Below are 27,252 nucleotides of genomic sequence, written 5' to 3'. Positions count from 1 at the left end.
TTAAAATAAATGCTAAGCACTCCCAACATGCATACTACATACATAGATAGTAAATATACACCAGGCAGTAAGTACAACCTGAAATTGGCTTGACCCTTAAAAATAGATCAAGTGGGAAAGAAAATGCAGCTCATTAAGTTGCTTGGGAAAGTGCTCCTCTGGTTTTCTGGCAGCCCTAATAATATCCCCTGAGGTGTTTCTGCAGTTAGATAACCATGTCATGGTTTCTCCATAAGAATAAAATTTACCTCCCTAAGGTCTAAAAAGATAGACTGTCACTAAAATCTTGGAAACTTCTAAAGAAGATAGAATCCTTTAATGATTAGGAATCAGGCCCAGCTTTGTGTGATTCTGGATGGGGACTGAGAAGTCAGGCACCTTTAGGGTAGTATCAGCAGAAGAGAGAAGCCTTTTCCAGTAAGGCTTCTCCTTGGGCTTTAATTGTCGTCCTTTACTGACTTCTGTTTCAGTTGAAGGAATATTCACAGAAGGCTGTGGAAATTCTGCGGACTCAAAACCATATTCTTACCAACCATCCCAACTCCAACATTTACAAGTAAGCTTTGTTCTGCTTTCTCCCTGTTTGCAACTCAGTCTACAGTTTGAATTGCTATTTCAGCGTTGATTGGCTCTACATATGAAACGATACATCCTTGTCTGGCTGGTCTTTGAATCCCTCCCTTGTAGCCAGGGCCTTGAACATAGAAATTGCTTAAAATATAATTGCTGGATTAGGGTTTGGCAGGCCCTAATTTAAGAAAGTCTCAGGGGTCTAGGTCTAAAATAAGACAAGTTTACAGAAAATGACCTCATTGTTTAAAGAGAGCGTTGGTAAAACTGACAATTTATTATTTCCCTGGTTTAATGGTGACTGTTCTTTCCCCCTCCCCAAACTTTATTGAGGTAAAATTTACATACTGCAAAATTCACCTATTTTAAGTATGCAGCTTAATGATTTTTAGTAAATTTAATTGTGACTCTTTGAGTCAGATTTTAATATAACTTTTTAGGATCCCCCAACCCAAGGACAGCTCAGAAAGAGGGAACATTCAAGGTCGATTACTTGTAATTCCATTCCTACGACTTCTAGGTCCTGTTGGGATTTTTCACATTTCCTTGTGTTTTTGTTAGGGTGGGCCTTGCTGTGGGGAAAACTCAGCCATGGCTTTTTCATGGCTTCTTTATGAAGCTCAGTGCTTTCTAAAATGAAAATTTCCTTATGCTGAGACTGGTTTCTTCCTTAGCACCTTGTCTGGCTTAGTGGAGTTCGATGGCTATTACCTGGAGAGTGATCCTTGCCTGGTGTGTAATAATCCAGAAGTGCCGTTTTGTGTAAGTGACATCTTTAACATGGACAATCCTGAGGCTGACAGGGTCAGTGGGTGACTTATTTCCAGAGATTGTTTGCCACTGCATAGGTGTTCCTTCCTAATGGTTGGTCACCAGTGGTATGAGTCCTTACTTTAAATAGAAATTTTATTCATGGATGAAGAGTGGGTTACATTGATGAAATTTGAAGAAGAGAGGATGAACCATTAGCCTTGATCTAATACAGTGTTTCTTATGTACTCTTGTATTTAGTATATCAAGCTGTCTTCCATTAAAGTGGACACGCGGTACACCACCACCCAGCAGGTTGTGAAGCTCATTGGCAGCCACACCATCAGCAAAGTGACGGTGAAAATTGGAGATCTGAAGCGGACCAAGATGGTGCGAACCATCAACCTCTATTACAACAACCGAACTGTGCAGGCCATCGTGGAGTTGAAAAACAAGTATGGGCCCTTCAGACCTGGGGAGGGGCAGCAGGCTCGTAAGGCTTTGATTACTGGAATTGGGTAAAGCCGCACATCCCTAGGTGCCTAGCATGTCCTCTCATCCTCCTCAGTCATGACTGGAGGACAAAAGTGAAACAGTCGTTTCTGAGGCTGTTGACAAAGGTTATGTAAAAATTATGTCCAGTGGATCCTTTGAGAAACTCTTTAGCAGCCTGCTGAGGGAGGAGAAGAAGCTGAGTGAGCGGGTCTCCAGGCCTCATACCCTGTTGACTAGAGCAGTTCTGTTTTTATATAAAACCTTCTGTGTTGGGAAGTAGCTGTTATTTCTTGGGTTAAAAAATTATTCTCTTGCTCGCAGAGCAGGCAGGGTTTCTCCAGAACTTTTCTAATACATAGCCCTTCTGTTTCGGCTGGTGTGTTTCCTCTGTACCTACCGCCATTGGAGCTTCCTTGCTCATCGATCCCAGTGTTAGAATCAGAGCACGTCCTGTATGGGCCAAAGAAGGTTCTAGCATGGACAGCTGTCTTGCTGGAAGCGTCGAGCAATGTTGTTGGGCAGAGAACAGGGGTGAATGCTGCTTGAATGTTAAGACTTACGGTGCTGTTTTGCACACAGAGCGGAAATATTGGTATTATTTCAGGAGGCAGAATAAAGCTGGAGTGTAGTACATCAACAGATGGCCACTGGGAGCTCTGCCTAAAGGGAGCTTTCTCTTCTTCCTTTGAAAAGCAGAGTTAACATTGGTGACAGGCAAGTAGAAACTGCTCATTGAGATAAACCTGTTCACTCCTGGAGGAGGGGTTTTGATTTTCTTTGTGTAGAGTCAGGGCAGCTGCTGGTAAAGCACTTAGACTCTGGAATAAGACTAGATTCACATCTCATTCTACTGCTTGTCTCTCTGACCATGGAGGAGTTATGTAGTCTCAGTTTCCTTAATATTAAAATGGAGATAAGTTCCCTTCAGGGATTTATTTAAAGAATTAAACGAATTAGTATACATAAAGTCTCAGAACAGAGCTTACCAGACGTAAAGTAAGTGTGCAGTAAATATTAGCTCTAATTACATTAGTGTAATCCAAAATTATTACATGGCATTTCTCTTTCTGAGACTACTTGGCACCTTGTCCAGATCTTGGTATATCCCTCGGCCTCTCCAAAGCAACCTTAGATTTATCCTTCCAAGGTGGTTCATCATGGTGGGAACTTATGGGAGTCATCATCATGGTACCTCAGTGTGGTGTGCTTTTGGAGTAATATCTTCCCCTTGATAAGCACTTCTGTCATTTTTGTGGAATCTCAAAAACTATCATATGTAACATCTTATAGCACTTGTACGTTCTGTTCTTTTTTACAGAGAAAGGGTAGTAGAAAAATATTCTAAAAATTAGGTTGCTATTATTTGCCAGATTTCCTTAGAGTAACCACGTAATTGCCTTAGAAGAATATATAGGGACAGTCTTTCTCTTCATCTCATCAGACCATCATCAGACACTCACGGTGAAATGAGAGGCTTCCAGGGCCTCTGTTCCTCTATCTGACACTGTCTCTCCTAGGCCGGCTCGCTGGCACAAAGCCAAGAAGGTTCAGCTGACCCCCGGACAGACAGAGGTGAAGATCGACTTGCCCCTGCCCATCGTGGCCTCCAACCTGATGATTGAGTTTGCAGACTTCTATGAAAACTACCAGGCTTCCACAGAGACCCTGCAGTGCCCACGCTGCAGTGCCTCAGTTCCTGCCAACCCAGGCGTCTGCGGCAACTGTGGAGAGAACGTCTACCAGTGTCACAAATGCAGGTAAGTGAGTGGTTGTGGCCCAGGCCAGGGCCATGTTCATTCCTTATATTTTTCCATGAGGGTCAGTGTGGGCAATTTCAGTGGCTGGTGCCTTCGCAATAATTAGAGAATTATGGATATGTAGAGTGTGGAGTCCAAGGATAGAGAGGAAGGGGGGAGGGAGGAGAGAGATTGAGAGAGAGAGAGAGAGAGTGAGAGAGAGAGAGCGTGCGTGCACGCGCGCGCACGCCCATCCTGTAGATGGGAGGTTCCTAAGTTTAGTTCTGGGTCTTCCTTTCTTGTTATCTGGTTGCTTAAGTCATCCTCACCTATTGGTTACTGTCCCCCCAGTAGTCCCTTCAGTAGTTCCCAGAGTATAGCTGTGGCACAGTCCATCTCCTCACAGGGTCACCCCCACCTCACCAAACCTCTGCTACCCCTGTGACCCAAACACTTTGGTTCTTCAGATCCATCAATTATGATGAAAAAGATCCCTTCCTCTGCAATGCCTGCGGCTTCTGTAAATACGCTCGTTTCGACTTCATGCTCTATGCCAAGCCTTGCTGCGCGGTGGATCCCATTGAGAATGAAGAAGACCGGAAGAAGGTGAGGCCAGGTCATTCTAGGCTAAGGGACGTGGCTTTGATCTGAGCTTTGGGCACAACTGGTGGAGGGCAGTGTGCTTTTCCTTCTAGCCCACGTCTTCTTCAACTTGGCACTGTTTTCAGGGCCCGGCTTTTGGGTGGAAGCAAATGATGGAGTAAGGTGTATTGGAACACATGGTTTGCATAGGATTTGAAGAGTTGGTAATAAACTAGAATATCTTTAAGGAACAAGTAACTTTAGATACGAAAAGGCAGAAAGAAGATGGATGATGTGCCCTGCATTTTTTCCACAGACTGCTTCCTACTGCAGCTGTTGGTCTTCCCTCAGTATTAGCTTGTCCAGGGGCTACTTCTCAGCCAGCATGACGTGGTAGGACTGGGTATTAGAGAAGCGAAAAGGTGCGAACTCTTGGGATGGCTACTAGAAGCAGCATGGCGAAGCAGAGGACTTTTTAGCTTTGGAGTCAGAAGGGACTGAGTTCCAGTTCCAGCTGTGCATTTCAATACCATGTGACCTGGCATAGATTACTGCTCTCAGCATTGCATTTGTAGATGTATGTTGTATTATATCAGTGCATCACGTGTCGTACCTGTTTTCCTGGATTATTGTGAAGGATGGGAGTAGCGCATGAGGTGCAGTACCTAACCCCTGGGGAACGCTGCAGTAGTGGTTAGCAGTTCCAGTGCTCAGGGAAAAGCATCATGCTGAAACACCCTGCACATCCCTGTCTTTTCCTTTCTAGGCTGTTTCTAACATCAATACACTTCTGGACAAAGCTGATCGAGTGTATCATCAGCTTATGGGACATCGGCCACAGCTGGAGAACCTGCTCTGCAAAGTGAATGAGGCCGCTCCCGAGAAGCCGCAGGTAATCTCAAACTAGAATGGGCATTTGGAGGGGTTTCTGGATCATACTCAGAAGATTGCCCTCTAGGTGCGAGTGTCTCACGGTGGAAGGCTGACAGCTTCCCTCTTGGGTTTCAGGATGACTCGGGCACAGCTGGGGGCATCAGTTCCACCTCAGCCAGTGTGAATCGCTACATCCTGCAGCTGGCTCAGGAGTACTGTGGAGATTGCAAGAACTCTTTCGATGAACTCTCGAAAATCATCCAGGTAGAGAAACGAAAGTGGCTCTAGAGCGTGTTATGTCCCGCGTTATCAATACTGTTTTCAAACCAGCGTCGTTGCCGTCATGCACAGTTCAGCCCCCGGGGTTGCCTTTCCCTGTCCAGCCAAAAAGGCAGAGTCTGAGTGGCTGCCCCGCACAGCTTCTCCCCCACCATGGTGTTTGGGGCTTGACAGAGAGCCGCATTCATTCCAGACTGAGAGTAATGGAGGTTATTATAGATCTGATTTTCTTGACCATTCACAACCCATCTTTTAGTGGAGGAGTTGCTGGTTTTAAAAATCCGTGCCAATATTCTGTTCTTTCTCTTTCCGATATGTGCCATGTTGGCAGGCTAGATGGGTAGGGCGTACCAACCCCTTCAGCCAGAGTGGGCCATATGGCGGATGGACTGTTACAGACTTGCTCTCTGTGGATTGGGAGGCTGGCTGTAGACAGGGAAGGAGAGCAGCCAGGCTCCTTGCCTCCTGCATCGCTGGCGTGCTGTCTTTGCTTCGTGTATCTATGCTTCTGATCTTTGTTCTTTAAGGCAGTGTTACATGGGAGTTAAGGGCATGTGCCTGTGGTCAGGGGCTGAGTTCTGGCTCGGCTACTCACCTTGGTCAAGCCAACCCTTCTAAGCCTCAGTTTCCTCCTCTATAAAATACGGATAGAGTATCTAACTGGTAAGGTTATCAGGAGGGTTAAATGTGATAATGCATGGGAAGTGTTTTTTCACACCAAAGTGAACTGCGTTTTTTCCATTATTTTAATTGATAATTTATTTCTTCTATGTCCTTTTTTTCTTAGAAAGTCTTTGCTTCACGCAAAGAGTTGTTGGAGTATGACCTGCAGCAGAGGGAAGCAGCCACTAAATCATCCCGGACTGCCGTGCAGCCCACCTTCACTGCCAGCCAGTACCGCGCCTTATCCGTCCTGGGCTGTGGCCACACGTCCTCCACCAAGTGTTATGGCTGCGCCTCGGCTGTCACAGAACACTGTATCACACTGCTCCGGGCCCTGGCCTCCAACCCAGCCTTGAGGCACATCCTCGTCTCCCAGGGCCTTATCCGGGAGCTCTTTGATTACAATCTTCGCCGAGGCTCTGCGGCCATGCGGGAGGAAGTCCGCCAGCTCATGTGCCTCCTGACTCGGTCAGAGCCTGCATCATTGTGGGGCTGGTGATTCGTACTAACACTGGGGTTGGTGGCAGCAGCGATGCTAGGAAGCACTAGAGGGTGCAAAGGATTATGCTTCTCACTGCCAAATGGGTTACTTAGCCTATCATAGAAGAAAGAATATCCCATCTGGGGTATAGATGAGAGAGCTTGGGGAACATTTGAAACCCCTTGTAAATACTATATTTGGCTTTACTTTACCTTTTCGGTTTCAGTGAGGTTTCCTGAGGAAATAGTTTCTTGAGTTCTGGTGAGGGAGGAGAAGGGAGGTACTGGGCACTTGGACTCGACTCACAACAGAAGACAGTGGAGCCTAGTGATGAAGAGCTTAGATTCTGGATCAGAAAGATCTAGACTCAGTGTCTGATACTTTATTCTGTGTGCCTTGGACAAATTACTTAATTTTTTGAGCCCAAGTTTTCTTCATCTGAAAAATACTGATAATGGTAAATACCTTAAAGGCTTGTGGTGAGGATGGAATGAAGTAACTCATGTGAGTACTATTTGTTGAGTACTTAGTATGTGCTGATACAGTACCCAGAACTGGATGTGATTTATTTACCGAATATGTGGCACCAGTTCTGGAACATGTTGGGTGGTTGATAAATATTATTTTCTGTATTATTTATTCACTCATTTAACAAATATTTGTTGAGCATCAGCTGAGTGCCAGCCAGTGTTCTAGGCCCTGAAGATACAGTGGTAAACGAAACGAAGTCCTGCCCTCACGTAGTCTGCGTTCTAGAAGGGGAGCACTGCCGTAGACAGATAATTAAACAATGTCAGGAGATTGGATTGTGATGAGAAGTAGAGCTGGGATGGTGACCCTGATAGTGGGAGGGATTGGTGTGTAGGGTAAAGCGGTTCAGGAAGACCTCGGAGGGTGTGATACTTGAACAAAGAGCTGTATGAAGTAGGGGCAAGCCGCGAGGATGCCCAAGGTGTGGGCCACACACATAAGGAATGGCAAGTGGATGGCTGAGAGGCAGAGGTGCGCTGTGACTGGTGGGGGAGCCACAAGGAGACCTGTGGTGCTGGAGTGAAGGGCGCCACAGGGGAAACAAAAGGGAGCGAATCGGCGAAAGGTCTCTCGGGGCCAGATCCTGCAGGGTCTTGTAGGCCATCGTACGGAACTGAGATTTTATTCAGGGAAAAAAGGAAGGAAAAAAGTGATCTGGTTCAATCTATATCTTTTGTTATTGTTAATCTAGACATTACAAAGGGGCATGGGTGGGAAATGTGGATGCCTGTGGAAAACGAAGTGGAGGCAGTGGGAGAAGATGAGGAACGAGTTGTGGCCAAGACTGGATGTGAGCATATGGATCTGGGGACTCTGCAGCCTGGGATGGGGTCTCGGGAGAGTCTCCCCAGTGTCGGTGCTGCTCTTCCCTCAGTCAGTGTCTCCTCCCAGGAAAGGGCTGTGACATGCGCTTTTCATTACATACGGGGTTTCATGGGCTAACCTAGGAAGGCCAGGTATCCCAGGTATCTCTTCTCTCTGGGCTCCTTCAGCTGGGAAGGAGGGACACAACCCAGGCTGAGTAACAGGACTCTGTTTCTTTGCTTCCCCAGAGACAATCCAGAAGCCACCCAGCAAATGAATGACCTGATTATTGGCAAAGTCTCCACAGCCCTGAAGGGCCACTGGGCCAATCCTGATCTGGTGAGCAGGACAGCAGTCCCCTCTGAGTACCCCCGCATTTTCCTTTTTCGTTCCCTTGCTTCGTCCCTGCCAGTCCCAGCGTGATGACTGAGCAGCATGTTTGCTTGCAGAGCCCCTGTCCCAGAATGATTTCCCTAGGTCAGACCAGCCCAAGAGGGAAAAGAGAAATGGATTGTCACCTGGGTGGACTACAGGGGCATCCAACTCTCCATTCTCTCTGATGTTGCTACCTATGACCAAAAACTTGAGTTCTGAGTCCCTGGGTCAGAGCTGGGACATAAGCCCAGTCCTGGGATCAACCTATCAGACCCTTCTCTACTCATGTTGCTTCCCGTTGGCTTCTAGGCAAGTAGCCTTCAGTATGAAATGCTGCTGCTGACAGATTCTATCTCGAAGGAGGATAGCTGCTGGGAGCTCCGTTTACGCTGTGGTAAGTTTGGATAACATCTGGTGAGGAGCTCTTCAGAGAAAAGAAAAGAGACCTTGAGGTGCAGTCCTAGCCACAGAGGGGTGAGGCGGGGTGACATCGCACTTGTACAGCCTCACTGGAGCGGGCGCGAGGTGCCTCCCCACCATGACCTGTCTCCTTCCCAACCCTAGCTCTCAGCCTGTTCCTCATGGCCGTGAACATTAAGACCCCCGTGGTTGTCGAGAACATTACCCTCATGTGCCTGCGGATCTTGCAGAAGCTGATTAAACCACCTGCCCCAACCAGCAAGAAGAACAAGGTACTGGGCAGGGAGTCTGGGCAGTTAGGGCGGCAGCCCTGTCACGCCGCGGCCAGAACTGTGTCCTGCCCTAAAGTCTGTGACCCGGGGGAGGGGTCACCATTGCTTTCTGTGCCGCAGTTCAGCAGAGATGGGTTGGGATTTTTGAGAAGGAAGGTATCTTGGAGGAAAGTCAAGAAAAATAAGTACAAGAGTACAGAAGCTTTGTGATGGAGCAGAACAAAGTGATTAACTGTGGAGGACTGCCTCTCGGTGGCGTCATGTCGGATGACGCATGGCTCCCGGAGAGCACGGTGATGGCCGCCCTGTGCCTTTCTTTCCCCATGTAGTATTATGCAGTAGGAACGTCCTAGGCTCTGAAGTGCACTTCCTGAGTTCAAATCCCAGCTCCTCCATTTATTAGCACTGCGACCCTGGGCAAATTATTTAAGTTAGGCTCCTCAGTTTTTCCATCTGTGAAATGGGAATGTAGTCTCCACCTTGTAATGTTGTGGAGCATATATGATTTAATGACGATCAAGTACTCAGAGTAGAGTCTGGCCCAAGTTAATAAATGTTAGCTGCGGCTGTCTGCTGTCCTTCCTTCCTAGAATGTTTTTCCTTACTTGTCAGCAGCTCCTCAGAAGATTCACTTCTCTGCTAGGCTGGCTGCGAGCTCCCTGAATCCTGGGGCTGTCTTACTAATTCATTTCATGTCCAGTGGATGGTGTGATATCTAGCGTATGGTAACCACTCGGAAAACTATTGTTAAGTGCATGAGTAAAGCCAAGTTCTTAACCTGAAATAATTAGCCAGGCCACAGATTGACTTGCTTTTACCAGCTTGTAGCATACACAGGCTGGACGATTCTTTCTCTCAGCCATGTCAAAGGGTCTCCAACCCCTTTGCGGTCCTTGGGCCTTTTCAATTCCCACTCCATCCTGATGGAATCCCTCGATGGGAAACAAAGTCTTTATTGCAGGAAGATGGCTTTCTGAGTGGTAAGAACTAGGGAGGAAGCTGATGCTGAACAGTGTACTAATTTCCCTGGCCTGGCCTGTTCACATGCACATGGTCCTCAGGGAAGACAGGAAGGTACCTTCCTTCCCTTTCATAAAGGTTTATTTCCCTTCAGAGCTGGTTCCTGGCAAATAAAATTGGTCCTCGATTGAAAAGAGGAATCACATCCCCACATAATCATCATATTTTCCACAGTGTGAGGGAAAAAGAAATTTCCAGAGGGTTCTTACGCTCTAAGCCTTCAACAGTGTTTCTCTTTACACTTTGCTTAGTCTTGGCCTAGAGAGAGCAGCGCTGCTCAGATGTGGCTCACAGACCCCTGGGCGGTCCCAAGACTTCAGGGAGTCTGCAGCCAGCATTATTTTCATCATTATCCTAAGACACTATTCGCCCTTTGCATTTTATTGATGTTTTTGTCAGTGGTACAGAGTCAGCGTTGGTAGTGAGACTGCTGGTGTCACAGCAAGAAGAGACTTTACTTGTAGCCGTGCTCTCACTGCCATGCAGTTTCATTCAGGAGCTTTGTGATGGAGCAGTACAGATTAATCTCAGTAAATCTCGACTCTAGGACTTTTTACTGTTCAGTGTGACAATATGGTAAGTGCACACACAGCACTTCTGCTGCACACTGAAGTACAGTGTTATCTTGAGGAAATGCACTGGTGTGATTGTCTGAGATGCCAGCTAAATCAGCTGCTTTTTCATGGAACCTTATTTTTGCTTGAAAGGATGACCGACAGGCAGATTGTGGTTACTCAGAATTGTGTATTTGGCAGACATTTTCTTGACAGATGAATCAGGTGAGGCTGTCACTTACAGAGGAATTGATGTAACTCAGTATTTCCCAAATGACCAGTGCACATTACAGAATCATACGTGGGTAAAAGATAAATTTTAGTAGAATATGAAAACTTTATTGATTGGTTTCAGATTCCACATTACAGCCAATCTTTAAGAACCTATAATTTGCTGAATTTTGGTGTAATATCAAAGGAAAAAATGACAATTTATTGGAAAAAGCTATTAAAATATTCTTTTCAAACTGTAATTTCTGTGAGTTTACATGTTTTTCATATACTTAACCAAAACAACACATCACAATAATACTTTGTCTTAGCTTAGAGAGAGCTAATAATGCAAACTCAGAAGCAGGTATGAGAATCCAGCTGTTTTGTTAAGGCAGTCATTAAATTATTTTTAAAAATATAAAATTGTGCCATTCCTTTCTCTAGATCATTTTGGTTTTGGAAATTAAAAAATATCATTTAGGTTGATAGGTAATAGATTTATTCATATTTTAAAATGAATTAATAAATATTTTAAGAATTTCTCTGTTTTAATTTTGCTAGGGTAAATATCAGTAGATAGAACCACATATACAAAGGCTCTTTTAGAGTCCTCAGTAACTTTTAATGAGTTTAATGGGGTCCTGCTGGGTTAGAGTGTCTGTGGCTCTTGGCTCTGCAGGCTAGTTTTGCTTAGTAATGGCTCTTTAAATTCTGGTGACTGCTCAGTGACTCCTTGAATATTTATGTTTGGGAAACTACAAATCAGTCTGGGGATAGGAATTAGTGTATGTGGCTCTAGGACAGTCCAGCTACATCTGTCTTGCACAATCATAATGAGCGACCTAAATCTCAATGTGGAGATGCTAAATTGGTTCAAAATATTTAAACAGGAACACATATTTGGGCATAAAAGATGTGATAGTTGATTCTTCTGACCTTTTGGCCTTTGCATATGCCCCCTGGGGTGTCAGCGCCAGTGTGTTGTTGCTGAGGCTCAGGTGTGCTGTCACTTTCACTCTGCAGGATGTTCCCGTCGAGGCCCTCACCACAGTTAAGCCATACTGCAACGAGGTCCATGCCCAGGCTCAGCTGTGGCTCAAGAGAGACCCCAAAGCATCCTACGAAGCCTGGAAGAAGTGTCTTCCTATCAGAGGTGTGTCTGTCTCTGTGAGACTTGGGAAATCAATCTCTCCTGCCCCTGTCCTGAGAGCCCTAAAATCCCCCCTTCCTTTTCCTTATCTCTCCCTATTCCCTTTTGTCTGCCAGGGATCGATGGCAATGGGAAGTCCCCCAGCAAAGCAGAGCTCCGCCATCTCTATTTGACTGAGAAATACGTGTGGAGGTGGAAGCAGTTCCTGAGTCGTCGGGGCAAGAGAACTTCCCCCTTGGACCTCAAGCTGGGCCATAACAACTGGCTGCGGCAAGTGAGTGACAGCTCCCGGGCCCCTCGCCCTGCTGCCCTGCCCTTGGGTGCTGAGCGCCTTCCCACATTTGCTCTACTTTCTCTTCCTTCTCTTCACTTTCTTGCTTCCTTTCAAATGGGAAGTAGGTAGAGGTTCTTAATTGCAGCCACCAGCATGGTGGACTGGCTAAAGCAGGACTTTTCTCTGCCCTTCTGGTCAAGTTCGTTGTGCTCCCTGCTCTTCTTCCTGGTGGCTTAATGGGACTAAGCCATAGTGCCTGCATGCCCCACTTACCCTGTCTGTCGTGTCTTCTTTCTAGCTAATCTTAAAGGATTAAAGTAATTATATTTTAGAGAACCCATTTGTCCATCGATATGGTTTACATTAAATGTAAGTATTGAGCATAGAGGTGACTCCAAAATAGAATTGTAGAAGTCTTTGCTAAGGAAAATACCTGCTTGTCTTTTTTCCTAGTTCAATCATCTTAAGTATGTCCTCCAAAGTACTTGATGTAGAAAATCCCTGGGAAGAAGGCTCCTTCGCAGCCTCTTCCTTAGTCCAAGGCACTCAGGTCTTATGTTAGCAGGTGATTTTTGCTTTTAACCTTTTCCTGGAGAGGTGCCCAGAGGACTTCTCCTGGATGTGTGGCAGTTGACTTTGCCCTGCTGGGGGCCTGGCGAGACGGGCTGTCATCTGAGCCTGGCTTCTTTCCTGTGTCCTGTAGGTTCTCTTTACTCCGGCGACACAGGCTGCACGGCAGGCGGCCTGTACCATTGTGGAAGCTCTGGCCACCATTCCCAGCCGCAAGCAGCAGGTCCTCGACCTCCTCACCAGGTACTGTTTGAGAGTGGGATGGGGAGAGTGGTCAGACTTCACCTAGAACCTTTTCTGCTTCCCTGGGAATCCATAGATCAGGGTTATGGGAGGCACACCTGTGCTCTGCAGCCACCTCATTCTATGGAGAAGAACATAGAAACAAAAAAGTATGAAAAAGCTTTTACTGGCGGTGTTAGTAGTAGTAATAGGGCAGCAGCAGAAGCACCAGCAGCTAGTATCTTTTGAGATCTTATGAGCATATAAATGCTTTTGGCGTGCAATATCTCATTTAATCCTCACACAGCTTGGACTTAAAAGGGGTTAATGAACTCGTCCACTGGAAAACAGCATTTGAATCCAGGTGGTCTAATTCCAAAGCCTACATATTGGCCATTAAACTCTGATGTACACTTGTCTTCTAAATGATTCAGTCAAAGACAGTCTCGCTGTCCAGATAACCACTATTTATATTTTGCTGCTTATTCCATGTGGGTAGTTTATCGCATCACATTCTCTGCTGTGTGCTGAGTTCTTCCCAAGGATGGGGAGTTCTCAAGTGGGAGTTTGGTTTCTCAGGGGCCCTCTAGAAGGAAGGGGAGCGAAGGACAGCAGAAGACATGAAAGATGGAAGGAGCAGAGAGGACCTAGTGGCAGTATTAGAGCTATTTGAGTCCTCTCACAGTGCCCTGTCTCTCTCGATGGCAGTTACCTGGATGAACTGAGCGTAGCCGGTGAGTGTGCCGCCGAGTACTTGGCCCTCTACCAGAAGCTCATCACTTCAGCTCACTGGAAAGTCTACCTGGCAGCTCGGGGTGTCCTGCCCTACGTGGGCAACCTCATCACCAAGGTATCCTGCCCTTAGCCCGGAGGGCCTTTTCCCTAGTTCTCCTTCCAGTGCACTCTTTCTTGGATATAAAATTTGTAATATTATTTTGTACTGAGAAGAAATATTTGTTGAAAATATTTTTATGACTTCATTGTATTCGTTATAAGGATACAGCAATCGGATGGGGGCATTTAGGCTCTTTCCAATATTTAAGCAGTCTCTTAACATCATTGCAATGGTCTTTGGCTTGTTGGAAAGGAGTTTTGCAAAGATTCAGTTTGAGGGATCGTTTGAATAAAATGAAGGGGACTACAAGGTGGTTTTGGTTGGTGCCTAATCTCCTGGACCAGTGGCGGAGGTGACCCAAGTCGTTGGCAGTGTTGTACCACTAACTATGCTTATTGTCCTGTTTAGGAAATAGCCCGCCTGCTGGCCCTGGAGGAGGCCACCCTCAGCACCGATCTGCAGCAGGGCTACGCCCTCAAGAGTCTCACAGGTAGAGAGCACCACCAGGCCCCTCCTTCAGGGCACTGTGGGTGTAGCTGGGCGACTGACCCTTACTTAGTTGCTTGGGTGCTGACTCTTTTCCCTCTCCTGTTGATCTGGGTACATACGTAAGCTCTGCTTTTTCTCTTCATCGATGGGCTTACAGTTTTGAGTTCCTGCTTGCTATTGACTGGTTCAGTTCATTGAGCATCTGCTCTGTGCCAAGCACAAAGATAGCTTTTCCCTGCTTTTGAGTTGCTCATTATTTTTTGACGACGTCACCTTTTTTGCTTATGTTATTATTCAGAGCTCTCGTGGTAACTTTTTCCTGTCCCTACAGGCCTTCTTTCCTCTTTCGTTGAGGTGGAATCCATCAAAAGGCACTTTAAAAGTCGCTTGGTGGGTACTGTGCTGAATGGGTACCTGTGCCTACGAAAGCTGGTGGTGCAGAGGACCAAGCTGATCGACGAAACCCAGGACATGCTGCTGGAGATGCTGGAGGACATGACCACAGGTAGCACTGCCCACTGGCCTGGAGCCCAAGACCCCATGTCCCTTCTAGGTCTGCCAGGGTACATTAGTCTGATTTCCCTGAGTTCCCCAGAGCTGGAGGAGGGGCAGCCAATGTTTCCCCACATTCAGGCAAAAAAAGGGGAGGAAACTTACCTTAAGAGAAGACTGGTTCTTGGAGATGTAGACTTTTAGAGCTGGACTCAGTCAATTTGGACTTTTTATATTGCGCTCATAGAGTGGGAAGAAGTCAAGGGCTCTAAAATTGGTGCCCTTCATTGGTTCTAGAAACTTCTTAGCCATTATCTCTTCAGTCGCCTTTGCTCCATTCTCCCTTGTCCTTGTGGAACTCCACTTTCATACTGTCATCCGTCTCTCTTCACCTTTCTTTCGTAGTGTTCATCTCATCGTGTCTTTATGCTGATTTTGGATAATTTCTTCTGTTCCATCATTCACTTCATTTATTTTTTCTGCACTGTGTGTTACTTGTTTATTCTACCCACTGAGTTCTTAGAGTTCTGTATAGATCTTATAGTCTCATGTTTTTTATTGACATTTCCTATCTCTTTTGTGATCTGTCAGTGTATCAAACGTATTTCTGTGTCTGATAATTCTAAAATTTGAGATACTTATTGATCTGATTCTGCTGTTTGTTATTTTGGCTCTTGCTTATAGTACCTTATATCTTTTGGTATTTTGTGATTTTCGACTATGAGCTTCTGTTTTGGGGGTTTATCTGTGGAAATTCTTCAGGACCTGAAGAATTTTTCCAGAGAGGATTTGTAACTGCTTCTGCAAGGCATCTCAGGACACTGCCACCCCAGCGTTGCCTTCAGTGAAGTTCTGAACGTAGGTTTCTCAGGCCTCCTGTAGTGTGAGCCACAACCCCCTGTGAGGGGCAGCTCGTCGTGAGTGCTCAGAGGAGATTTCTGTCCTCTGTACTCAATGCCACATTTAAGGGAAGATAATTTCCTTTCTGTTATTTGCTTGGAGGAAAGAAAGAATCGTTTCTAGTTGACCCTTATACTAAGGATGTACCTCTTTCGGGGTACCAGGTATGTGTGTGTGTGTACAGGGTTCTGCTAGACTCTCCACCTTGGTAGATTTGGGGCTTTGTATCCAGCTCTCAAATCCTGACAGATTATAGAAACTGAAGCTCAAGGCAAAAGCAGCCTCAATGTTTTGTTAACCTTTCCGGGTTCTTGTTTTCTCTTAATTTTTGGCTTTTGATTCTTCTTTACTAGTATGGCAGTTCACTGATATCTTTTTATTCAATATTTTAAATTATTTTTAAGTGGGGAGTAGGTCAGGGAACACTGTCTGCTTTGTTGTCAGACATGGAGGTCCTTCTTGTGCCATTTTATCATGCTATGCTGAGCTGGTTTGTGACCTTGTCAGTTGGACCCTTTTAAAGAGCATATTTCTTTCTCCTGTGTGACTTGAAGTTATCTCTTTGGTTTGTAGAGGGTAAGCTACCTAATTTTTAAAAATGGAACTTAAAACTATAATGTTCCTTTGATTTGACCGGAATGCAGTTAGGATCATTATTTGATATTTTTGAGTACCTGTTGGTCAAGAGGATGCAAGGTTATCATTCCGAGAGGGAGCAGGACATGTGCACAACTAACTGTGATTCACTGTGTTGACTTGTGCATGCAGGCTTTCAAATAGAATGTGATCCGAGTATAAAAATCAATCCGGTTCATGTTTCAAATTGAAATACTGATTTGCCATTTAAAGCATGTAAAGACTACCAGCAGAAAGAATCTGTCAGTGATGGTACTTCGTTTAAAGTCTCATCTTGGTTTCTGTGTGTGAAGCGCTTTCCTAACTGACTTGGCCACTTTGATTTCTGGCAGGTACAGAATCGGAAACAAAGGCCTTCATGGCCGTGTGCATTGAGACAGCCAAGCGCTATAATCTGGACGACTACCGTACTCCTGTCTTCATCTTCGAGAGGCTCTGCAGCATCATTTATCCTGTAAGTAGTGGTACTTCCCATGGTGCTCAGGGCGTCAACATGAGCCTTTTGCTGTGAAGCATCTTGGTGATTCATTATAGTCATGGGCAGTCTTACCAGCTGTGGGCCGTAGTCAACTTCACTGACTAAACCAGAAACAGCCTTATCATGTCCCTGTTCCTGGCAAATCTAAAGACTTTCCTTAGTTTTATTTCTTAGATTCAAGGTCAAAAGCACTTCTTTTTTTAACTAGGTCTTACCTCACATTGCCTAAATTTTATTGCTTATCAATCTAGTAGGCTATGAAAGAAACGATATTGAGCTAGAGTATAGAGAAATTTTCACACTCCCTCCCCCATTCTGTGCACATACGCGTGCGTGTTTGTTTCCCTAGCCTAACAAGGAGCTATACAGAATCACAGTGTAATTCAAAGACCCCCTTCTGTTAGTAAGGAAGGTCGGAAAATACCAGTAGCCTCAGTTAATGACGAGAGGTCATTGGGGTTGGGCATGCCTGAATATTATATAAAATAGAGAAGACCCTTTTCTGGACTTAGTGACACAGTCACCTGGTGGTTGGTTGTGTACATGTTCTGCTCCCTCTTAACGTGATAACCTTGCAGCCTCTTGGCCAGGAGCAGTACATGCGATGAGCGGGAGGAGGGGTGCCACCTATCCCCTCATTTTAGTAAATACAGCTTTCATATGTCACTCCTCCTCTGCTTCTTTCGTTAGGCTTTCTCTGCTAATCCACCTTTGGGTTTCAGAGGAGATGCTTGATATTTAAGGCTACTTGAATTACATTTGGATTTTTGAATCACATTCAAGCTTCCTATCCTTTATATCTTTAAACGCATAAGGGGCTGGGCGAGTCTGGTGTGCTTCCCTCAGTGTGTCCATGGAACAGGGTGGTGTGTATAAACCTGTACGGCCTCTCCCATCCCCCTATACATATCTTTGTCCCATCCCTTCTCATGCATCCTTCTTTCTGTCCTTCAGGAGGAGAATGAAGTCACTGAGTTCTTTGTGACCCTGGAGAAGGACCCTCAACAGGAAGACTTCTTACAGGGCAGGATGCCTGGGAACCCATATAGCAGCAATGAGCCAGGCATTGGGCCACTGATGAGGGATATAAAGAACAAGATTTGCCAGGACTGTGACTTGGTGGCTCTCTTGGAGGATGACAGTGGGATGGAGGTAATAAGCATAGGACAGTGCTGCCATGGTTACGAACATGGGCTGGGATCAAATTCAAGTTTCTCCTCTTAGTCGATGATTAACCTTGGGCAGGTAGCTTGTTTCAGCTTCCTCATCTATAAATGGGGGCTGATGATTCCCACCTACCTGGCATAAAAATTAATTACATATAAAGGGCTCTGCCCCATGCCTGGCATGCAATAAGGAAAGTGTTCAGTGGGTGTCGTGTGTCATGGAGTAGGCTTTTATTGTTGCTCTGGGAGAGGCTTCCCAATGATTCCAGTTAATTACACTCCCTAAATACTTTAGTCTCTGTGCATGTTTCTGCCCTGTATCTGATACCTTCTGGTAGACAAGCTCTGGGGTTTGGTGTTATCATGTAATAGTGCAAAGCATGCTGGGTGAAATAGAGAAAATGCTTTTTCTGATGCTGAGCCTGAAATGGGCTCAGGCCCGGAGAACTTCCCAAGCATGGGATTTCAGCCTACAGTCCATGGTTTGGGTTAAGGGCGTTCGTAATCCCTGAAATTGTGTGCAAAATTCTGTGTGCTGTGCACACATATGCATTGTTTTTTAGAGAGGGAGAGTTGATTAGTCTATGACACATAAAAATTATGAACCTCTGCCATAAAGTGTCCTTTGATCTTGAAATTTACTTGCCCTACAATTATTTGTAATAACAGCCTCATCTCCTTTTCTTTTCAGCTGCTTGTGAACAATAAAATCATTAGTTTGGACCTTCCTGTGGCTGAGGTTTACAAGAAGGTCTGGTGTACCACGAATGAGGTACGTACTTGTTTTCTTGCTTGGAGGTGTGGGTTTACTTTTCTGACATATGCAGACTTGTACCAGGAGGAGCTGTCGTCAGTCATCACTTACCCAGCCTGTAGCAGCACTTAGGGAGCTGCAGTTCCCCTGGTTGTGATTGTGTGGAGAAAAACAGCCAGCTTGTCCTCCCTTTAAGGCATCTGACCTGTGAAGGTAGAAGAGCTTCAGGAGAGGATGAGCGTTGTCTGGTTCTGTGCAATCAGGCTGGGTAGAGTCTGAGGACGCACTGCGACGGGGAATGCTTGCTGTCAAACAGGAGGGGAGAGGGAGATGAAGGGAGTTTAGCCTGCTAGTGGCGGTCCTTTTCTCCTTTTGGCCCTCTCAGTGCTATCTGTCCACTTTGCACCTCTCTTCTCTCTTCTTAATTTCTGTTCTGTTCTTTACTTTCCTTCCCCTCCGTTTCTTTTTTGCCTTCCCATTCCTTCTTATCTCTTGCCTCTATTGGGGGCAATCTTTAGTAAATGAATCAAATAAATAATTACAACAATTACAGCAAACCAGTATACCAGTGAGGCACAGTGAACATTTCCATATTTAGTCCCAAATATTTCTATAGCGTTTAAGAAACCAAATAAGTAGTGTACCACTGGTACATTTTGGCCTTTAATTTGTTATGTATTTTTGCTTCTCTCCCACTGTGCTGGGACTCCTGGATGCTGTTTGCTGTTGGATGGCCGCCAGCTGGGTAGATCAGTGCTTTTGGCAGGAACTGCAGAAGACTGCCCCATCCAGTGCATCTTGTCACTGACATTTTAGCATCAAAACAATGGCAGAGTTAATGTCTGATGCATGTAAAAAATTAAGACCAGGTTTCTATGGGCGCCCTTGTAAATGGTGGTTCGGGACCCAAAGAATACACACAGCATGTCGCCTTTTGAACTGTGAAGCAAGGCAGAAGTTGAGGATTATTTGACCCTCGCGTTAGTATGCTTAATCCACAAAGAGGTTCCGCTGGCAAAGTTTGTGGCAGCTTTTTGTCTGGGCCTTCATCAACTTTACTTCTCATTTTGTCCCCCATTTCCCTCATAAACAGCCCATCTCTTTAGCTATTAACTGGAGCTTGTTCTGTTTTCTAAGTGTCTGTCCATGGTCTATGGCTGTTCTTTCTTAGTTTTCATTGAGCTTCCACAGCTGGAAACCCTTCTGAAACTGGCCTTTCTGACAGTTCCTCTCCTCCAGGGTTTTCTCTCCTGGTGCTGAGCACGGGCTTAGAGGCAGGCAGCTTAAATTAGTGTGGTATCTTCTTTCCCACTTATTTTTATATAGAGCGACTTCAAGGCCCTGTTTCTCATCTCGGAATGAGAATAATGTAAACGGTAGAGTGTCTAATTCAGTACCCAGTGTCAAGTGAACTCTCATGATCCTCCAATTTACAGAAGCTATAATCTTTCTAATTTACAAAAGACTTTTCTTTGCTGTATGGTTATATGAAGACCTTAAGCTCTCCACAGGCAGAGATTATCGTATTCTTTTTTCTCACTTTCAGTTCCTGAGACTTGAATCAGAGCTCTTTGATCCTTTTGCCCTCCCTCATCCTGATTCTTTGAGTAGTGGTCCTTATTGGTTAGAGTTTCTGTTCTTGAAGGAGGCACAGGTACGGAATTAGATCTGGGCTTGTAACTGGATAACTTTGGACAACTGCTTAACCTCATACAGTAGGATAGTATAAAGTACTTAATTAGCATAGGATTTAGCACAGAATAAAACAATAAATAATAGTTGTTATTATGTAGAGTTTTCATATAAAACTAAATGAGATAGGGTCTATAAAATGCTTCACATGATTCCTGGCCTATAGTAGACAGTAAGTAAATTAGCTTCTAAGTGAAATGCAGTGCATTTGGATTCTGGATTTGTGGTTCGGATCTTGCAGAGAACAGAAGTTGTCCCCATTGCTGAAGCATTAAGAAAGATCAGGTGTTGAGTCCTTTGCATTTTCTGGGCTTGTTTACGAGTGCCTCTCTCCAACTTCCCTTCTCAGGGAGAGCCCATGAGGATTGTTTATCGAATGCGGGGACTGCTGGGCGATGCCACTGAAGAGTTTATCGAGTCCCTGGACTCCACCACAGGTATGGATAGCCCTTTCCACAGATTCTGCTGCACGTGGGTTTGAGCTTTGGGACCAATGAACGTTTCATGTCCTGGGACTTGGGGGTATTCTGGGCAAATATTCTCTTATACCTCTGATCAAAATCGAGGGGAGATTATTTCTCCAGCCTGGAAGAGGGCTCTTGGTTTTATTCCCATATTCATCTTTTCCTCTATTTCTGCTCGACTTCCGTTCTCCCCCAGATGAAGAAGAAGATGAAGAAGAAGTGTATAAGATGGCTGGTGTGATGGCCCAGTGTGGGGGCTTGGAATGCATGCTTAACAGACTGGCGGGGATCAAAGATTTCAAGCAGGGACGCCACCTCTTAACAGTAAGTTGGAGGCAGCAAGGTGAGACTAGCCTTCTGCTTTGGGGGAGGCCTCTAATGGAAAGAAGCTTGTGGCCATTTTGCCATTTAACCCTAGAGGGCAGCATGGTGGCACAGACCAGTGCAAGGCCACAAAGGACCTGGTGGCTCCCTGAGGCCTCTCATCTAGGCTTCTTTGCCCCACTACCCTCTTCCCGGCCCCCTCCCCCACAAAAAGCCAGTGTGTCGGTAGCTTTCTGCTGTGTTTCTTTAGTCACCTGTGGAACCATTGTCTAATTGTCTTAGCCTAAAACACTGTACTTGTGTCTATTATTATTATTGCTTTTTAAATGGATTTTATAAGTAACCTTTTCATTCGTATAAGATTTTGGTTATCTCGTTAGTAAGGAGTAGAGGATTCCAAAGGCACCACAAATATTACAGTATGAGTTTCACCTCCACGGGATGGGAGAACATAACATGTATTATTACTGTGCCCATGTTTTAAACAACCTATGTGGTTCTGAGCTCCCACAGGCCATGGGTGTTGGAATCTCTCTGTTGACTGTTCAGAGTCTGAGTTAGTGCTAGAATTTCCCCCAAGACAGCAGAGCATCACCTGTTCCTTTAGGAATTGGCGTCTCTGGCGTAGTCTTAGAGATGGTAGAGATCTACTCAGTCCATGAGGGTGACCTCTGGAGAACATTGATATTTAACACGCCAGCCTGGTATGAGATCCCAGCCACTGTACCATGTCGCCTTAAGGATCACTTCCCTCTGTTGTTCTCTGCATTTCAGGGGGAGTACCTGCTGATCGTGTGTGACCCCTCTTAGTTTTTTCCTGTTTGTCCCTACATTGTTATTCTCTCTCCAATGGTCTCTTGGTGGATTTTGACTGGCTTTTCTTGTCAGGTACTGCTGAAATTGTTCAGTTACTGTGTGAAGGTGAAAGTCAACCGGCAGCAACTGGTCAAGCTGGAAATGAACACTCTGAACGTCATGCTGGGGACTCTAAACTTGGTAAAGAGCGCAGGCCGCAAAAGATAAAGAATGAGTCTTAGAAGTCCTGGGTGAGGGAAAAGGCAGCTCACTTCTGGACTCAGATGAAATGGATTTGTGGCCTCTTTAGGCCCTTTATCTGTCTCTGACTGGCACAAAGGCTGGGCTCATTCGGGCGGTCCCCTCTCCTTCTGCTGGCTCAGTCCTGTGCTGCTGCCATGAGAGCCAAGAGCTTTCTTGTCCTTTTCCTGAATTCAGAGCAGAGGCTAGAGGAAGTTAGTTCTTAAAACAGTCCAGACCACACACCAATGGAAGAGAAGTGCTGCTCGCCTCAGGGCAACTGGAAGGAAATCTGGAACATCACATTCTCACTGTCCTTAAAAGCCCACGTACTTGTCTCTCTCTCAGATCATGAACACATACACACACACATTCAAGCACGTACACACATCTGAGAAATGTGGCCATGAAGGACATCTTTGAGGAGCAGATCCCATCAGCCATAAGTGGTTATGTCGTTATCCCCAGAGTGACTGCGTTTCCTCCTCTAGGCCCTGGTAGCTGAGCAGGAAAGCAAGGACAGTGGCGGTGCAGCTGTGGCTGAGCAGGTGCTTAGCATCATGGAGATCATTCTCGATGAGTCCAATGCTGAGCCCCTGAGTGAGGACAAGGTGAGTGGAGCGCAGTCTGTCCATCCTGAGACATTGGGACCCTGCACGTCTCACTCTCAACAGTGGGCTTGTTTATGTCTAGCTTTATCACCCGAGAACGATTGACCCTGCTCAGCTCAGGAATGGCAAGGCTCAACTAATTAATGGAGACATCGTTGCACTGGAGCCTGAAATCTGTGGATTCAGAGGGAACAAAGCTGCCAAGGATAGTCTTTCACTCAGAAGCTGCTCATTAATGGAATTCTGGCATGTTCCAGCTGGTGGGCAGGGGCCGTAGTCCAACCCCTCATTTCACACTTGAGGAAACTAAGCCCAGAGAAGTGAAGTGAGCTGTTCAGTGTTACACACTTGGTGACTATATAGTTGTTAGATAGTTGGAGGGCTAGAACCCAGGTACCCAACTCCCAGTTCAGTGTCTCTCCGCTGACTGGACCATTGCCTTCCTGCATCCTCACTAGTGCTGATGTTTTAGCTAAAGGTTTTTAATAGCCGTCACAGAAATTTAGAAACAAATTTAGCAAGTGGAACTCACGCTGTTTATTCCCCCGAAGTGCCGTGACACTGTTCTTTTAGGGCTTCTTCTGATGGCTCTGGTGGGAGTGCCGCAGCAGGAGTCCTGACCCCACGAGTGGCCCCATCCTTTTTCCTGTTGCAGGGCAACCTCCTCCTGACGGGGGACAAAGATCAGCTTGTGATGCTCTTGGACCAGATCAACAGCACCTTCGTGCGCTCCAACCCGAGCGTGCTCCAGGGCTTGCTGCGCATCATCCCGTACCTGTCTTTTGGAGAGGTGGAGAAGATGCAGATCTTGGTGGAGCGCTTCAAACCGTACTGCAGCTTTGACAAGTATGTTGCTTAGATTTCACAGAGCCGAGGGAGAGTCCCCACAAAAACCATGAACTACTTTTGTGAGACTGAGGAAGAATCACCTGAATTTCCTTCTGGCCTTTAATGGGCTCAGTCTAATTGGGGATCCAATGAATATATATTAAAATATATTGTGTTAAGTTGGCAGAGGAGGCAGAATGGTTGTAAGTTGAGTAGGGGGTGTGACAATGGAGGGAGTCAAGAGTAAAAAGCTGGAAAACACAAGAGACTGTTGGGAGTTTAGGGGATGGAGCAGGTAAGAGGGAGAGTGGCAGGAACCAGATCTGCAGGTTCTTCACGTCACCCTAAGGAGTTTAGACTTGACTCTATCTTGTGGAAGATTGTTTGGCTTGTGGTATTCCGTTTTCATTCTCAGACTCTGCATTCTTTTCTCCTAGGTATGATGAAGATCACAGTGGAGACGATAAAGTCTTCCTGGACTGCTTCTGTAAAATAGCAGCTGGCATCAAGAACAACAGCAATGGGCACCAGCTAAAGGATCTGATTCTGCAGAAGGGAATCACCCAGAATGCACTCGACTACATGAAAAAGCACATCCCCAGTGCCAAGAAGTAAGAAGCAGCTCTGCCAGAGTGACTGTTCTTCCCCTTTTCCCAGTTCCTTTCACCTCCATCATCTTGACATAAAGCTTCATCATTCCCCTTTGCCCTCCTTCGGGTCTCCCTCCCCTTCTGGAAACTACCAAGGTGACCACTTAGCCACTGCAGAGTCCTTTGGGGCTCTGGGAAAAGGATAGCAGCATTTTGGGTTCTATTTAGAGTACTCATTTCTACCTGGCTTCTCAGCCGAGCTGCATGGTCCTTGGTGATTCTTTGTGGCATTCTTGGAGGGCTGTGTTTAAACAAGCCAGAATCAGCAGCCGGTTTTTAGGTAGCTTTTGCTTCTCTGGCCTGCTAACAAGCCTTTGTTTGCTTTGTAGTTTGGATGCTGACATCTGGAAAAAGTTTTTGTCTCGCCCAGCCTTGCCATTTATCCTGAGGCTGCTTCGGGGGTTGGCCATCCAGCATCCTGCCACCCAGGTGAGTTTCCAGCCTGCATGTGGACCTTTTTCTGGAAATAGGACATGCAGCGTGAAGGAACCATACACTGTCCTCTCACCTCCCAAGACTGAGTGAAGATAACTGCCTTGATTAGCCTTGAGATGTGACCTGCCCTAATACGTAAGACTCCAGTGAGTGGAAGAGACTCTCACAGGCCACCGGCTCATTGCTCTCTGGAGAGGATTAAGTTCTATTTGGGATTTCCGCATTCAGCTCATTCTTACGTGGGGCTCATTATTTCACAGGTCAGCTAAGCATCAGGTGAACTGTGAGGGTGTGGCTGGCTTGAGTGTAAGATAGTTTTGATTTCTGGCCAAAGTCACTGGGACATTTGTAATACCACTGCCATTTTCTACAGTGTCCCAGAAAGCTGAAAACTTCGTGCATAGAGAGGCCTGCCCATTCCACTCTGCTGCTCATTCCTGATATCTCCCCCTGGGGCCGAGGTAGCTGTTACTCTCACTAATCCTAACTGGCCTGGACAGGTGACCAGGCTGGGTTTTTAAATTAATTAACCTTTTTATTTTGAGGTAATTATAGATTCATGTATAGTTGTGATACAGTATATGTACCCATTACCAAGTTTCTCTCAGTGGCAACATCTCGTCGAACTATAGTTTGATATCACAACCAGGGTATTGACATTGGAGCAGTCAAGATTCAGGACGGTTCCATCACCACAGGGGGCCCTCCTGTTGCACATTCACCTTCCTCCACCCCCACGCCACTGACTCCTGGCGACCACTGACCTTTTCTCCATTTCTGTAATTTTGACATTTCAAGAATGTTATATAAATGGAATCATACAGCCTGTGGCCTTTTGAAGATGGGCTTTTTTCAGTCAGCATAATTTTCTGGGGATTCATCCAGAAAATTGTTGTTGTATCAGTAGTTAATTCCTTTTCATCGAGTTGCTTCCATGGTGTGGCTGTACCACGGCCTGTTTAGCCATCCACCCATTAAAGGACATCTGGGTTGCTTCTGGTGCAGGACTTTTCCAAATAAAGCTGCTGCGAACATTCATGTACAGGTTTTATGTGAATGTAAGTTTTCATTTCTCTGGAATAGATGCCCAGGAATATAGTTGCTAGTTGCAGATATGCTAGCTACATATTTAGTTTTATAAGAAACTGACAAACCGTTTTCTAGAGTGACTGCACTGTATTTCATTCTCACCAGCAGTGCGTGAGTGATCTACTTTTTCTCTGCATCCTTGCCAGCATTTGATGGTGTCACTGTTTTCTATTTTAGCCATTCTGGTAGATGTATAGTGGTACCTTATTGTAGTTTTAATTTTATTTCCCCAATGGTTGATGACGCTGCATGTATCTCTCTTTATGTGCCTCATCTGTGTATCTTCAGTGAACTGTCTCTCCGTATCTTTTTGTTTTCTTAATGTTGAGTTTTGAGAGTTCTTAGGGCTAAATTTTTTTCTGTTTAGCGTTCTACCTTGAATATATTTTCACATTCTCATTTGGTAATCTGTTCTGATAATTCATTTCAGAAACATGGTGATTTGGGTAAAAAAAGATTCTTCTGTCTGTCTCATCTAAGTCTCTTGTCGAAACCTTTGATCAGTTCAGTGGAGATGGACATAATTAGTACATCTTTGGGGGGATAACTTTTTCTACATAAGAGTCTTGTATTGATTCCTCTATTTTTATAATATTTCTGTTTTGAATGTGGATAAATCAAGGGACTGAGCTGTGATTTGGCCATTGGCAACGAGTGAGCTTAGAACAGGTCAGCTGATATCCATGCTTGTTCTTAGTCACTAAATTGAATTACTTTCTTTAGACTAAGGCTTTGTGTTGTCAGATATTCAGCATTCACACTTATGACCACTTAGTTTTTTTCCAACACATAATTATTTAACTCTTATTGGGTGCCTGTGCTGTGCTAGGTTGAGGAATCCGCTTGGTGAGGTAGACAGTGAATGGATTCAGCAGAGATCTGGGAAGGGAGAGTAAACGGATTTGGAGATTGATTGCACACGGGGAGTGAAGAAGCTGGATGAATCAAGAACTCTGCTGAGTTTCTGGATTGGGTCGCACGGTGAAAGGTGGTGCTGTTGAGTGAGGTGGGAGAACCTAGGCGGTTTGAATAAGGTGGAGGAGAGTTAGTTTTATGAGACTATCCGTGTGTGGTCTGTCCTCCTAACTAGAATGTTCGCTTCAGGAGGGCACAGTTTTTATCTCCCCAGCACCTGAAACACTGTTTCACACACGCGCTTCATACACGGTAAAGCCCCCGAGTGTTGAGTGTGGAGTACCTGCAGAATAGTTCAATAGGCAGTTGAACTATGGGTTTAGCGTTTAGGAGCCTGAGACATGAACTACCCTGTAATTTTGCTGAGGCACAAATTTGAAGCTGTGAGAACAGATTTATGAGCTAGTGAGTGATCTGAGTTGAATGCTGAGCTTTCACATTACAAGTTCGCTTTGTTGTTTTCAATTTATTGTCATATAGCAATTGTCCAGTTCACTTGTGATGAGTATAGTGTGTATTTCAACAATATGATGCTATTTTTCAGTGAGCTCATTTGAGAGCTTTTTCAAACTCTGCCTGCCTTCAGTGTTCTGATGTGCTCCCACCCCTGTTCAGAGCATGGTGC

The 27,252-nt window shown here is 45.5% G+C and overlaps 1 protein-coding gene across 14 annotated transcripts in view; it reads left to right on the top strand.

Moving 5' to 3' along the window:
• UBR4 (ubiquitin protein ligase E3 component n-recognin 4) overlaps positions 1-27,252 on the top strand; it is a 119,993-nt gene that overhangs the window by 78,086 nt on the left and 14,655 nt on the right. For all 14 annotated transcript variants that reach the window (XM_036229295.1, XM_036229298.1, XM_036229329.1 and 11 more), the window contains 27 exons: positions 471-556; positions 1,245-1,332; positions 1,582-1,775; positions 3,333-3,572; positions 4,019-4,157; positions 4,900-5,025; positions 5,142-5,270; positions 6,073-6,416; positions 8,013-8,103; positions 8,449-8,533; positions 8,704-8,831; positions 11,642-11,771; positions 11,885-12,042; positions 12,746-12,855; positions 13,543-13,684; positions 14,078-14,159; positions 14,490-14,663; positions 16,519-16,640; positions 17,619-17,816; positions 18,522-18,602; positions 20,626-20,713; positions 20,937-21,064; positions 21,953-22,060; positions 22,591-22,710; positions 23,366-23,556; positions 23,976-24,149; positions 24,518-24,617. In XM_036229295.1, the coding sequence (XP_036085188.1) occupies positions 471-556; positions 1,245-1,332; positions 1,582-1,775; positions 3,333-3,572; positions 4,019-4,157; positions 4,900-5,025; positions 5,142-5,270; positions 6,073-6,416; positions 8,013-8,103; positions 8,449-8,533; positions 8,704-8,831; positions 11,642-11,771; positions 11,885-12,042; positions 12,746-12,855; positions 13,543-13,684; positions 14,078-14,159; positions 14,490-14,663; positions 16,519-16,640; positions 17,619-17,816; positions 18,522-18,602; positions 20,626-20,713; positions 20,937-21,064; positions 21,953-22,060; positions 22,591-22,710; positions 23,366-23,556; positions 23,976-24,149; positions 24,518-24,617 (3,756 nt within the window). The remainder of the gene's footprint in view (positions 1-470; positions 557-1,244; positions 1,333-1,581; positions 1,776-3,332; positions 3,573-4,018; positions 4,158-4,899; positions 5,026-5,141; positions 5,271-6,072; positions 6,417-8,012; positions 8,104-8,448; positions 8,534-8,703; positions 8,832-11,641; positions 11,772-11,884; positions 12,043-12,745; positions 12,856-13,542; positions 13,685-14,077; positions 14,160-14,489; positions 14,664-16,518; positions 16,641-17,618; positions 17,817-18,521; positions 18,603-20,625; positions 20,714-20,936; positions 21,065-21,952; positions 22,061-22,590; positions 22,711-23,365; positions 23,557-23,975; positions 24,150-24,517; positions 24,618-27,252) is intronic.

Source organism: Rousettus aegyptiacus, unplaced genomic scaffold (assembly GCF_014176215.1).
Source record: "Rousettus aegyptiacus isolate mRouAeg1 unplaced genomic scaffold, mRouAeg1.p scaffold_m13_p_1, whole genome shotgun sequence".
Classification (NCBI taxonomy): domain Eukaryota; kingdom Metazoa; phylum Chordata; class Mammalia; order Chiroptera; family Pteropodidae; genus Rousettus; species Rousettus aegyptiacus.
The sequence above is the reverse complement of the archived record's forward strand: the minus strand, read 5'-3'. Positions and strand labels throughout refer to the sequence as shown.